At 35.1% G+C, this 14,080-nt stretch overlaps 1 protein-coding gene across 1 annotated transcript in view; it reads right to left on the reverse strand.

Annotated features, from left to right (window-relative positions):
• LOC131038029 (protein POST-ILLUMINATION CHLOROPHYLL FLUORESCENCE INCREASE, chloroplastic) overlaps window positions 1-4,806 on the reverse strand; it is a 125,738-nt gene extending 120,932 nt beyond the window's left edge. The window contains exon 1 of the mRNA XM_057970296.2: window positions 4,650-4,806. Within this exon, the coding sequence (XP_057826279.1) occupies window positions 4,650-4,752 (103 nt within the window). The 5' untranslated portion in view covers window positions 4,753-4,806. The remainder of the gene's footprint in view (window positions 1-4,649) is intronic.
• Window positions 4,807-14,080: the final 9,274 nt, after the last annotated feature.

A 14,080-nucleotide genomic window follows, 5' to 3' on the forward strand; every position in this document is an offset into this window, starting at 1 on the left:
ACTCAACAGTGAAGTGTTTCTCCAAGAACTACAAAGGCTGATCTTCCATAACCTTGTTACTTTTCATAATTAAGGATTCAAAACATACCTTATTTTTGCTCAAGCTTGTATTCAGGTTTCTTCTTATCCAAGTGCTAGGAATGGCAAATCTATTTGCAACTAACCCCATAAAAATTTCATCCTTCATTTGTTTCTCAATATTCCCTTTTTTAGCTCTTCACCAAGATCCCACATCATCATGCACAAACAATTTTGAATTTGAAACAATGATTCCACATGCCCTATACTACAAGTTGTATCCCTTACTCTATCATTGTAATGTCTCCATTTTTTTAGCATATTGTTTTGTGAGCTTTTGGCTAGTTTCCAAATTTTTCTGTAAGCTTCTAAGTGTGTTGGAGAGAACTCCAAACTTCTTGGAGGACACGAGTTCAGTATTTCAAGATTTCTATTTGTGGAATTGAGCTTAGTTGGCATTATGAATGAAGGTGATACTTTCAGAAGCGTTTTTGGACTCTTGGGGTGTTCTCCAAACTTCTTGAAGAGTACGTTTATTTTTAGTATGTCACTGAGTTGGCACTGTCATTGTCACATTGCTCAATTACATCATGGCATGATCAGAATCAGACTCTGATTCTTTGGTAATGCTTTTCGCAACTCAGGTGGAGTATTTAAGATATAAATTTAAATTTATAATGTTTAATGTTAAATTATTTACTTAAGTGATATTTTATTAAAGTTGCTTTATGTCCCCTCAAAAGTGGATGCCTAGAGAAAAGTTAAGGTGACTTGCACATGGAAGTCATTTTAATATTTCAAAAAGGTGTTTGGGTGGAAAAATTAATTATTTTATATTATTTCAAATTGCCTTTTCCCTCCAAAGCTATAAAAGAAGGTTTGGGGTCTCATTTGCTCATATGCTGAAAAAACTTCATACTAAAATGTTGTCGGATTGAACCTGCGAGTTCTTCCAAAAATCTTTTGAGGAGGAAAACCCTCATTTGATTCCTAGTTTCAGTTTTGAAGATAATCCCTAGCTAGTTCGGAGTGGTTCTATTAAGAAGTCACTTTTTGTGCAGATTGTGTTTCAGTTTTGGGGTTTGCAAGAGTAAAGATCTTTGAAGTATTTTTTATATTGCAGATTTGTCAAGGTTTTGTGGAGTTTATTTGAAGATTTGAGTGCTTGTTCAAGGTGTTTGGATATTTCCTTTAATGGCCATACAGCCCAGGCAAGTTGTACTTTGCATACCAAACCGTACCCTTGATTTGCTAGTATAGGGTGATCTTTCAAAGTTATATTTTCTGCATTTTTTCACTGATATTGTGTGGTCATTGGCACTAGTAGAACAAGTAAAAGTTTGTCATACAATTTGGGTACTACTTGTACCATTTCAAGTTCCAGGCATGATCTTGTTGAAGCAAAACGCCTATGCTTTGGACCTTTTTTCTTGAGGGTTTGACCTGCCCAGGTGTGCTATCATGTTTCCTTATGATTTGGCATGGGATATTGAAATTTCTAAGGAGCTGTGATAAATTTTCTGAGTAATATACCTGCTATAAATGAGTTTTCCAGACCTATACCTTGCTGATCAAAGTGTCCAGATTGATGATCCTTCTTCCAGTGCTATTTCAGTGAAGTTTGAGGCATGTGTGAAGATATAATCATTACTAAATTCATACGGGGTGTGCTAGACATGTGTTAGTGATCTTTCCAGGTTGTTTCTCTCACTGTCCAGACTGAAACTGCATGCTTTCTGACCATCTACAGACCTGCAATAAAGATTCCAACATTAAAAAGTGGTTTCCAGACCTTGGGAGGTGTATTGCATAGCTTTGGTACAAGTTTGGTGATGTTTGTGGGATTCTAGAGGACTGTATAGTTATAGTGTTTGAAGAGTTGCTGAAGGGTGAACTTGTTGTATTGCTTGCATTGGAGATGGTTGTGTTTGAAAGCAGCACTTGAAAATGATGACAACTTGCATATCAATCAGATATATCCGTGAACAGCAGCAAAGAGGTACAATCAGACCTGTAGTAGCCTTTATACTTCATATATGGTATGTCATTGGTATCTTTAAGTAAGTGATGGGCATATGAATTTGACCACATCTTGAGGAGTGATTCCATCAATTCTAACGTGTATCAGCACTTATATAGTAGATGTATCATTGTTTCTTATTATGTTAAGCTTATATTTCTCAAAAAAAAATTGAGGATGATTATTGCAGTGGCATCATAGCTGAAGATCTTGACAGCCTGTGCCTTTAATCATGTTGTGCAGCTGCAGTATTCCCTATGAGTGATAGAGAACTCTATTATTACAATAGAGAGCTAAATATGTCAGTTCCTCAAAACCCAAAAACCCCCAGTTGAAGATCCTTTTTCAGCAGTTTAGAAAGTGCAAGGGGGTTTGATTAGTAACAGTGACAATTCTTCACAATCCACAAACCAAAGCCCGCCTAGAGACATGACAAAAAGAGATAAGGGACGAGCTGGTTTAGTTAGTCCAAATACCATAGCAGAGAGAAAATTTGATGCTATGTTGAATATGATGTCATAGATGTTAGCTAAGGTAAATCAGGGTATGCCTCGGGTTACTCAGGTGCAAAGTGGTGAAACAAGTTCATCAAATCAGCAAAACACTAATGGACCTACTGTTGCAGCAGTATCAGGGACTGATCCTAGACCACTTCAGCCTACCTGTGCATGTAGGGAGGCGGTACATGTTATTCCTGAAGTCCAAATTCCTTTAGCAATTGAAGTGAGGGCTGCCTATTTTGAGTATGCTACATTACGAGCTGAGATTCGGGATCTTTTGTCTCTGGATCAGTTTCTAGATCAGATGAAGAAGAGAATTGGTGGAAGAGTAGAGAACAGAGTACCAGTTGTACAAAAGAAACTACCAGCATGCATTGGGAGAGGTGACTCTGGCACACTTCGATCGGAGTGATAAGTGCACTACTAGAGCTTGGGTACAGAGATTGGATAATTATTTGTCACTCTAACCCATGCTAGAGGAGGATGCCATTAAGTTTGTTACATTTTATTTGGATGGAGCAGCACTTGAGTGGTGGTACCATGGCCTGGTTACACTAGGCCACAATTTTGACACCATCTATGATGAGTATGCTATCAAGCTCATCAAAAGATTCGACAGGAAAGACCCTGAGACACAATGCAAAGAGCTTGCCCAGTTGAGAAAATTGTTTGTCTTCAGACCAGATAAAACCTCTATCACTCAAATTGGTGGGTTGCAAATCCAATCAGTCAAAAAGAGGTTACAAAAGCATGTGAAAATCTAAAACCTGATTTGGAGACAACTTAATCCTGTTCAAATCTGGTTTAAATCTGATTCAAATGCGTTTCAAAATGAAAAATGGGTCAACTCTCATTGACCTCAAATCAGCGTAAAAATCATTGGCCGTGGTATTCTATGTTTAATCACAATTTTTTTGTAGTTTTCGCTTCAATGATCTAGAATATATGTCCAAAGAGCTTCCCTTGCACAATCTTCATACGGGTGTCCCGTATTTATATTAAACTGATATTTGGTAAACTATGGATAGATATAACTTTGAAAATAGGTTTCTTACTCTATCTTTACATGAGTATTCATTATAAACTGACATATGGTAAATTGAAGATTAGGCATACAGCAAAACAAAAAGCTTTTCTTGCTCCCTTTTCTTGTCTGTATTCATATTAAACCAATGTCTGGTAAATTGAAGCTAGGGAACGTGTCAAGATAGCTTTCTTTACTCTCTCATATATATATATATATATAATTGAGGCAAGGGTATAGTTAAAACTAATATAGTTCCTTACTCTAGGTTAATGTGGATATTCAGACTCAACTGATATCTGATAAAGTGAAGCTTGGGCATAGGTAAAATGTCATTTGGCTTGATCATCTTCCCGTGGTTATTCATACTAAATCGGCACCTTGTAAATTGTGGTAAATTGAATCTAGGGCATTGGTAATGTCAAAACTTTCCTTGCTCTATCCTCATGTGGATATTCATAAATAAAATAATATCTACAGTAAACCGTGGCTCACAGATAGCACCAAAAATGTTTGTTTTCCATTACCTTTAAATGAGTATTCATACGAACCTGACAACTGGTAACTGTAGTAATTTAAGGTTAGATCAGAAATCAAAAAAGCTTTCCTGGATCTATCTCTACATGGGAATCCATGCTGAAATGATACCTGATAAGTTGTGGTAAATTAAAGCTATAGGGTATAGATCAAACTAAAGCTTTCCTTAGTCTAACTTCATATGAATGTTAATGTCCAATTGATATCTAATAATCTGTGACTTGGATAAAACTTGGAAGAAGATTTGATTGCTGTATTTTCACATGGGTATCTACACTTAACTGATGACTGGTAAACTGTGGTAGATTGAGGCTAGGTCATGGCTAAAAAGATTCCTTCTTGGCCTACTTGTGTGGTCATTTGTGTTTCATCCAAATTAGTGAAAAAAAAACTACTAAAAATCGCATTCAATTCGGAATCTGTAGAGTCAGAAATATGAGTACCATTTTAGATTTGTGCTGTTTAATTTTTTGTTTTGGCTAAGAAGGCGTATGTTTTGAAAGATTTTGAATTTAAAAACATCAAACATCTAAGAGAATCTGTAGCGTACAGGAAGAAGTTGAAGAGCGCGGGAAGAGACTATTTGAAGCGGTTGCTGAAGAAACAGTGTTGAAGCCGTAGGCAGCTCTGCATGAAATTGCCACAGAAGCCATTTTTTCGCATTGGATCGTGTGTGAATGTCTGCATACTGTTGTTTATCATGATTGGAGCTTTGATCTCAATTTGTGGACGAGAAGCCAGTTTGTGGGATAAGATATCCCAATAATTTGCGTATTAGGGGCGACAATTTGAAATTGTGGAGTTGAGGAAGAGGTAGAAATTGTGAGTGGTGAATCTTTCAATCGTTAGTTTTAGGTTAATTAATCAAAGGAGATTTGGATACAAGTATAAAAGAAAGTAAAATAATGGTAAATTATGTGTGTCAATGGGTTTTGATCTATTTGTGAAGTTGAATGTTTTTAATGAGTCTATTGGGGATCAAGTTTTGTTGAGTGCTAGATTTCGACATCATAAGGCATGCGGTTGAGATTGTACCTCAAGCAAATTTGGCGGAATGGATACCCTTTGGTCCTTGAATATTAGCTGAAGAGATTTCAACCTAAAGGCTTGTGCTCTCGTATTAGGTAGCTACATGACTTTATGGATGATATGAAATCTTCCATTAAAAAAGTTGTGTTTTTGTTTTTTTAATGTGTTTTAGATCAATGTTGATTGTTCGGTTTTTGTGTATTGATCAATATGTAAGATAAGAGCATTTTGGATGAAGGTTTGTAAATATATTATTTAATATATTTTGAAAATTCAAGAAAAAGGTCAAATTTCCAGTTTGATAAGAATAGCCAAGGGTTTTGTAGCTTGAAGATATGGTACCGATATACAATGCTACAAAAAATGATAAGGGAAAGAATGGAAGATCCAGTGCATTATAGTTTGAACCTTGTCTTATTGAAAGCTATTGTAGAACAAGGAATTTCTATTAGAAGAGTTTTAGTGGAGAATTCTCAAAGTTAGTGGTCTATGGGCAACATTTGAAGCATTATTTCTATAATCAAAATTTTTAGATTATTTTGTGGGGGTTTTCTAACCTTTTGTAATTTTTTGCAATTATGGATATATGTAATGGAGGAGCTCCTAAGTGTTAATGCATGATAGCCTTGGTAAGATAAATGATTGAATGAGAGATAAATGAAGTCTCTCATTCAAACATTTATTATCGTGAGGGGGCACGGTCAAGCGATGCCTTGACCAGCCATGTCTGCATGATAGCCTCGGTAAGATAAATGATTGAATGAGAGATAAATGAAGTCTCTTATTCAAACATTTATTATCGTGAGGGGGCACGATCAAGTGATGTCTTGATCGGCCATGTCCAAAAGACATGGCCGGTCAAGGCATCGCTTGATCGTACCCAACCCACTACATATACCAAATGAAATGTGTGAGAATTGACATTGAAATAAAAATACTCCTCCTCTCCTGCAACATAAAAGAAGACAATCAGATTTATACAACAATTAAGTGATAGATAATACATAGAACAAGATAAATTTTAATTCTGATCCACAAAATTAACATGGTATCAGAGCCAAGTTTCCTTCTATAAAGCCTAACCACCTGAAGGAAGATCCGATTAAGATCAGATTGATATCTCCTTGAAAGTCTCGAATATGGCCACATTGCAAGAACTTTTCCTCTCAAACTTAAACTACAAGCATCCCTTGCTGAAGTCAGAAATTCAGACGTATGTTCAGAAAAATATGTTCTCTAGAAGAAACTCAAGATACCTTGTGATTGAGAGGGAGCTTACTAATCAAGATTGAGCACTTCTGAGGTAAAAATTGTAAATATTGATTATTATTATTATTAATACTAATAATTATTTTATGGGCCCTGTATAAATCATAAGGAAGTGACAACTTCCAAATGATTTCCACTTGTATTTTTGAGGTTATTGGAAGGTGACGATCTTACAATAACTCAAGATTGTGGATAGAATCGCCGACTGAGGCAATCCACGTAAAAGCTTGTGGATAGAATCGCTGACAGAGGCAATCCACACAAGAGCTCATGGATAGAATCGCCGACTGAGGTAATCCACGTAAGAGCTTGTGGATAGAATCGCCGACTAAGGCAATCCACATAAGAGCTTGTGGATAGAATTGTCGACTGAGGCAATCCACGTAAGAGCTTGTGGATAGAATCGCTGACTGAGGCAATCACATAAGAGCTTGTGGATAGAATCGCCAACTGAGGCAATCCACTCAAGAGCTCATGGATAGAATCGTCAACTGAGGCAATCCACATGAGAGTTCATGGATAGAATCACCGACTGAGGCAATCCACACAAAGAGCTTGTGGATAGAATCACCGACTGAGGCAATCCACACAAGAGCTTATGGATAGAATCACCGATAGAGGCAATCCACTCAAGAGTTTGTGAATAGAATCATCGACAGAGGCAATTCACATCTTGAAACTATGGTCCCAAGATAAGCATCATACGATTTATGAATATTGCTCCCAATACCTTTTACATTTATCTTACCTAGCTAAGAGGGAGTGTTAATGCATGATAGCCTCAATAAGATAAATGATTGAATGAGAGATAAATGAAGTCTCTCATTCAAACATTTATTATCGTGAGGGGGCACGATCAAGTGATGTCTTGATCGGCCATGTCCAAAAGACATGGTCGGTCAAGGCATCGCTTGACCATACCCAGCCCACTACATATACCAAATGAAATGTGTGAGAATGGACATGGAAATAAAAATGTTCCTCCTCTCCTACAACATAAAAGAAGACAATCAGATTTATACAACAATTCAGTGATAGATAATACATAGAATAAGATAAATTTTAATTCTGATCCACAAAATTAACACTAGGGCGTAAGAGCAATCTTGGGTCACTAAAAAAAATGTAGTTCACTTGTTTGTTTTTCTTTTAGGTTTTTCATTTACATTATAATCATTATTTAGTCACCACAAATCCTATTGCATAGCACTAAACTTGCACATTCTCTCTCACAGTTGAGAATGTGTTTTCTACACTAATCCATCAATACCATATTTAATTTTTAAGATAGTATGCTCATCACAAAGCAATAGATCATTTTTTATCCATTATTAGGTATAACAAATAACAAATAATTTTACTAATCAAGGGTTGTTACATATTCTTGAAGTGTGCACAGCAACAAAGGAACACACTTACATATTCACTAGACCCAAGAGACCTTATGGCATGAAGTACATCAACATTCATTGAGCTGTCATTACCACATCCATTCCAAAAGATTCGTCTACATGTTTCACAAGGCATCAAGTTTTGCACAACCTTGTGGCCATTGAGATCACTCCTAAGTTAGAAGTTTCTATATAGACATTGTTCATGATCATTAGAAAGCAATTAACATGATAACCTATTAAGTGGTTAAATTTTAGAGCTCAACACTTTGCAATTCATTATTATATCAATAAATTATGCAATTTACACATTTGCAATCAAATAGTTCAAATCTAGAAAGTTGGAAGCCAATTGTAGCAAGTTATAACTTGTTTTTTTAATTGTAAATGAATATTTAGATCATATTATTATTTAATTATCTCCTTGAAGTTTCACTATGTAATTTTGTGTTGTTCTATTTTTCTACATGGTTAGATAATCCTTGATTGGATCATTTATCTATATCTACTTCAAATGGTATCATAGTATAAGGTTTGATATCTTAAAGGTTCTACTTGTGATTATATCATCAAATTGAGGTAGTCTACAAAACTATTTACAAAACACCAAGAGATACTTGCAAGGAGGCAGACTAATTGCTAACTTGAGGTGAATTGCATCAGATCCCAAGGAGAGATTCCTCCACAAAAAGGATAAGGTATTATTAATGTCACTAGAAAAGTGGAAGAAATGTTACAAACTATAGATATAATCAAGATCTACGAGGATGATTTCAAAGATCATAAAAAAAAATCCTAACCCTAGAGTTGATGAGAGTAATGAAGAACAACAAGCTAGCCCTACTAAACAAAGTGAATGTGAAGAAGACTAGGAAGAAAGAATGTTGAAAGCTATATCAAGTATTGATAAAAATTCTAGAATAGACATTCCAAATTATTCGAGTAGTTAGAGTCCTAAAGAATTGATAGATTAGGTAACTAATCTAGGAGAATATTTTGAGTATAAAAATATTAATTATCTAGATAGGGTAAAATTGGCCAAAAATAAATTAAAGATTCATGTTGTCACTTGGAAGAAAACCCAATTAGAAATATATAGGAAAGTAAATCTAGCATTGGAAAATAGGATAAAATTGCAAAGAATCTTAAATGTACATTCATTATGATAAATTATCATTTAGAATTATTGATAAAATTGCATGATTTGATTCGAAGGGATATGATCGTGAAGGATTATGTTGAGGAATTTGTGATAATAATTAGAATAGTACACCATGATGAAAGACAAGAAAAGTTGGCAAATTACCTCAATGGCTTGAGGAATAATTTTGGAAGAAATAAGTATGTTGAATATCCAAACAATAAAGGAAGCATATCAATTTGTGTTAAATGTAAAGAAAAAACTAAACAAAGAATTGAGAGTAGACAAAATCAGAAAAGTTAGAGGGGGCAGATTTCAAAGAAGTGAACCTCAATTTGATGATAGAAAAACCCACAAGGAAGATATGAAAACGAGGAGAAATGATAGCAATACATAATACCTTAATGGAGAGACAAGTGATAATTCATACTATAATAGCAGATAAAGCATTAATTCATACTACAATAGAAGATAAAGCAATAATTTATACCCTAATTATAGAATAGGTAGATATTAGAGGGAAGGAGAAAGGTATGGGGAAAATTATGGAAAATATTTTCTAAGGAACATGTTTCAAGTTTGGTGGAGAAGGATATTGAATGTATGAATGTTACTAAGGACAAGGAAGCACTAACAAGAGACTTAAAGGTAGTGCACAAACTACATATACAAAAAAAGAAACCAAATAATCACAAAATGTGATGAATAAACCAAAGAAAAGTGAATCATTAGTCAAGAGAAGAGTATTATTAAGAATAGATACTATGGATATGGAAAAGATTATTTAGGACAATAGACAAATGTAGAGGTAAGAGTTCTAAATTTATCATTGATAGTGACAATACCGATAATTGGTCTAGAATAAATGGTTGAAAAATTAAAATTGAAGAGGTCATTGTTGGTGTTGGAAATAAGCCACACCCGGACTGATGATGAACTGGTCCAAGAGGGGCCAGTAGCTCAGTGGTAGAGCACTCTAGCAACGTATGGAAGGTCCTAGGTTCGAGTCCTAGCTAGTCCATGTCTCAACATGGTATCAGAGCCAGGTCCAAGCTAGGATCCCCAAGCACACGAGAGGTGTGGTTTAAGGGGGGGTGTTGGTGTTGTAAATAAGCCATACCCGGACCGACGATGGACTGGTCTAAGAGGGGCCAGTAGCTCAGTGGTAGAGCACTCTAGTGCAGGAGCACCTAGGACTTAGGCTCATAGTCCTTCCACAATTTTGGCTTGTACTAACCTTAGCCAAGTTAGGTTTCTAATAAGGACTCCAGGAGGGTCCAAGGTGTGTGTGATGTTTGATTTGAGTCAAATGTAGGCCTAGCTGAGTTGGTTTTCTTCCTAGGTTTGCACTTTGTGAATAGGTAATAGTTTGAGCAGTTGAAATGGCCTTCTTGATGGCCAAAAGAGGCATGACTTGGTAGGAGCATTGGAGAGGTTTAGAATAGTATTAGGAATGTTTAAAAAGTCATGAGTAATGACTTGAAATAGGTTGCTTAGGTTGGAAATACAAAATGTGAAAAGTTGTAAAAGTTGTCATGACAACTTTGATCCTAAAGAGCTTAGCGGTGGAGTTAGGGATAACAAAATGCCCTAGTATACCTCCACATGTGGCGAAGACTATTTAAACCTCCTCTTGCACCGTTACCAAGGTTGAAATTTTGTTTTTGGAATGATTGACAATCTGAAACTACTCATTTTCGGACTATTATCACTGTTTTGGTCTTCTTTTGCATAAAATGTGAACATTAATGGATTGAATCCATTGATCCAATTTTGGATTGTAGTTCTTTGGTGTGTTCCAATACTATTTGTTTCATTCCATGCTTTGTAGATAGGGTGTGTCAGTATTTTCATTGTTTTGTTTTCAAACAGCCAGTTTTGGCTTGTAAATAGCAAATTCTTGTAAAATGGTTGCCTCATAAAATCCCTATGTGCTACCATCACGACCTGTTGGGACATGGAATGAAACCCTATGTATAGTGTAAATATGTAGGAAGGAGTTATGGAAGTGGATTTCATCATGGTTACCACCTTGATCTAGGTGAATCCAGGAGCAACCTGGCTAGAGAAGACAAGGTGAAAATTGAATGCATAGTACAGAGGTGAACACAAAACCTTAGCCAAATAATTTGGAGAGCTTCATGAGGTCCATATAGAGTTGCAGTAGCAAGGAGAAACCTTAACAATCCATTTAGATGCCCATTTCACAAACTTGAACAGTCATTGTCGGTTAAAGGCCTAGAAACCCTAGCAAACCCTCATTTTTGGGTTAGGGCACTATACGGCGAGTTGGAAGACTAAAACCAACAAAATCTCTTAGGGTTGGGTGAGGTTTGAAGAAAAATAAACTTTGTTGCAGGGTCTTTTGGACCGATTCCCTCAAAACCCTTGAAAACCAGATTTTGGAGGCCTAATAGGGCTCATCCTTGTAGCCCTATTTCTAGGCAAATTGGTGAAATCGATAAGGAAGATAGTGAATGCAAAACCACAAATGGGCCAAATTGAATTCATTCCATGGTAAATGGCACCTCCACACCTCTGCAATGACTCACAACAGTATGGGGGTAAAATTGACAAGTTGTTGTCAAGATAGCAAGATTGAGCAAATGGGAAACACTTTGAAATGGTAGGGCTCCTAATCAAACACTTTTTGCAAACACCTTGAGATTGGAAAAGAGTAAGTACTAGAAGATATTGGCAAGGACTTGGAGGTATTGGAGCATAGTTAGACCTGGAGAGGTTGGTGGAATTGAGCAACACCAACTAGGTGAAGTGCGAGCAAGATAGGTAAACCCTATCACACTCGAGTAGCGTATGGAAGGTCCTAGGTTTGAGTCCTAGCTAGTCCATGTCTCAACAGTCACAACATCCTAGTTGATACAAACTTGAAAGGTTGTAAGATGAACACAAAGTGTTGGTAAGTAAACAATGTTTGATGAAACTCAAGATAGGAACATATTATGATAAAGTCTTGTATGATATTATGTCAATGGATGTATGTCATATGTTTTTGGGTAGACCATGACAATGTGATAAGAAAGTTATATGTGATGGGAGAAAGAATATTTACACTATATAGTGAAGAATGACAAGAGACATATCTTAGTACCTTTGGAAAGAAAGGATACATAATTTGTGCACAACATTATAATGTGTTTAATAAATGGATTAAAATTTCTAGATGGATTGAGATATAAGAATATATGTCTTATATTCATTACAATGAAGACCACCACAAATGAAGAGAATATATCAAGGAGACATGATAATTGGTAACAAAATACATGGACATCATATAAGACAATATTCTAGATGCATTACCACCACTAAGGAGTATCAACCATCATATGAACTTGATTATAGGACCAATTTTACCAAATAAAGTGGTGCATAGGATGACACTAGTAGAAAATGAAGAGAAGAGTTCAAAAATTGCAAGAATTATTGAGGAAATGCTTGACTAGATGGAGTCCCATGTGTATTATACTCAATTTTATCACCCAAAAAGGATGGTGAGTAGAGGATAAGTACGAAATTTAGAGCAATTAGCAAGACCACAATCAAGTGAATTTATTCCCATTGATAATGATTAATGACATTATGGACTATTTGAGAAGAGAAAAGTTTTTTTTTTCTATTCTCTCTCTACCTCCTCTATTCCTCTTTGTCCTCAATTATTTCATGGAGAGAATTTTCATAAACCTTCCCTTGGATGATTGCATCATATGTTTCATAATATAACATCATGTATTTTGTGATGTAGTCTTAAATATTTGTGTTCCATTCCCTAGTCATGATTCCATTTCTTGTATTGTTAGTTTAATTTTGTTAGCCTACAATGACTAATTTTTATAAATTCTTTATACGACAAAATATGTTCACAATAATGAAGAATAAAGATAATTTTGAAAACAAATATCTCTCTAATGGTAACTCTATCTTTAGTACTTCCTGATCACATATATGCTTTACCATACTCTTACTTCATAGATATTTTGTCATTCTAGAGTATTTCTTAAGCTTATTAAAGTGGGAGAAAATTTTAACAACAAAACTTACATGCCCTATAATTCCTTTTACAATAGTTTGCACTCATTTAAATTAATATTTTTTATTTTTAAACTTTTGACCCATTTCTATAATTTATTTTCCCTCTATGTCCCATCATATCCTTAGTTTTATTATTTTCATGTGTCTTAATGCTTATCTTACTTCCTATCCCAATATCATTCCTTTTCCATTTATATGTGTTTCTTCCCCTCCTATGTTACTTCACCTTTAAGCTATCCTTATCTCATTTTCAAGCCAATTCATCCAAAAATTATATGTTTTATTATCCCCTGTCATAGACACTTTCTTTTATAACTTGCACATCATAACTCCATATTAGATGAACCTCCAATGAGCTTCTTGTAATCATTTCTTCCTCTCTGTCTAATATAAAGTCCCTTGAGATAGGGTAAAAGTGATTCCACATCTTTTAAGCCACCTTATTTTTTCCCCAAAATTAAATGTAGGTTATTCCTAGGTTGACTGATAACATATCAAATCGTGCCCACTTAAAAAATATCATATCTAACCCTGTCTATAGAATGAACCTTTCGTTTCTCTTTAATCATCATAATCATAACACACTTTCTTTAGATTTTCAATATTGAAGCTTTGAAGCAATAATATAACTACTGGAACATCATTATAGAAATTTGGATGTTATTCATACAACATTTTGAAGCAATGAAATAACAATATTCGTGTCTTCCTTCTTTCCATAAGCTTTATCCTTCTTCCTTCCCAATTTATTTACCAATCCACCTTATTTTACCTTAATTTATTATTTTGACCCCACCTTCCTACCACCCCCTATTTGCCATGTTTCCATTTCCTCTTAATAAGCTCATGAGGGTTTGAGTTTTTCAATTCAATTTATAAGTTTATTTTAGATTTTATTTTATGTTATTATTTTCATTATTATTCTAAATGAGTTTTTTCTTGAATTACCCATAAAGGGGCTAACCGAGGTAGTTTTTCTTTTGACCTAACTATCTTGTAGGTTTCCTTTTATGCAAGTGAAATATAGAAGAGTTTAGACATTTAAGAAAGCTAGTGTTGTTAGAAGAAATGGTCACAAAAATGAGACAAACTAACCTTATT

This window comes from Cryptomeria japonica, chromosome 9 (assembly GCF_030272615.1).
Source record: "Cryptomeria japonica chromosome 9, Sugi_1.0, whole genome shotgun sequence".
NCBI lineage: Eukaryota > Viridiplantae > Streptophyta > Pinopsida > Cupressales > Cupressaceae > Cryptomeria > Cryptomeria japonica.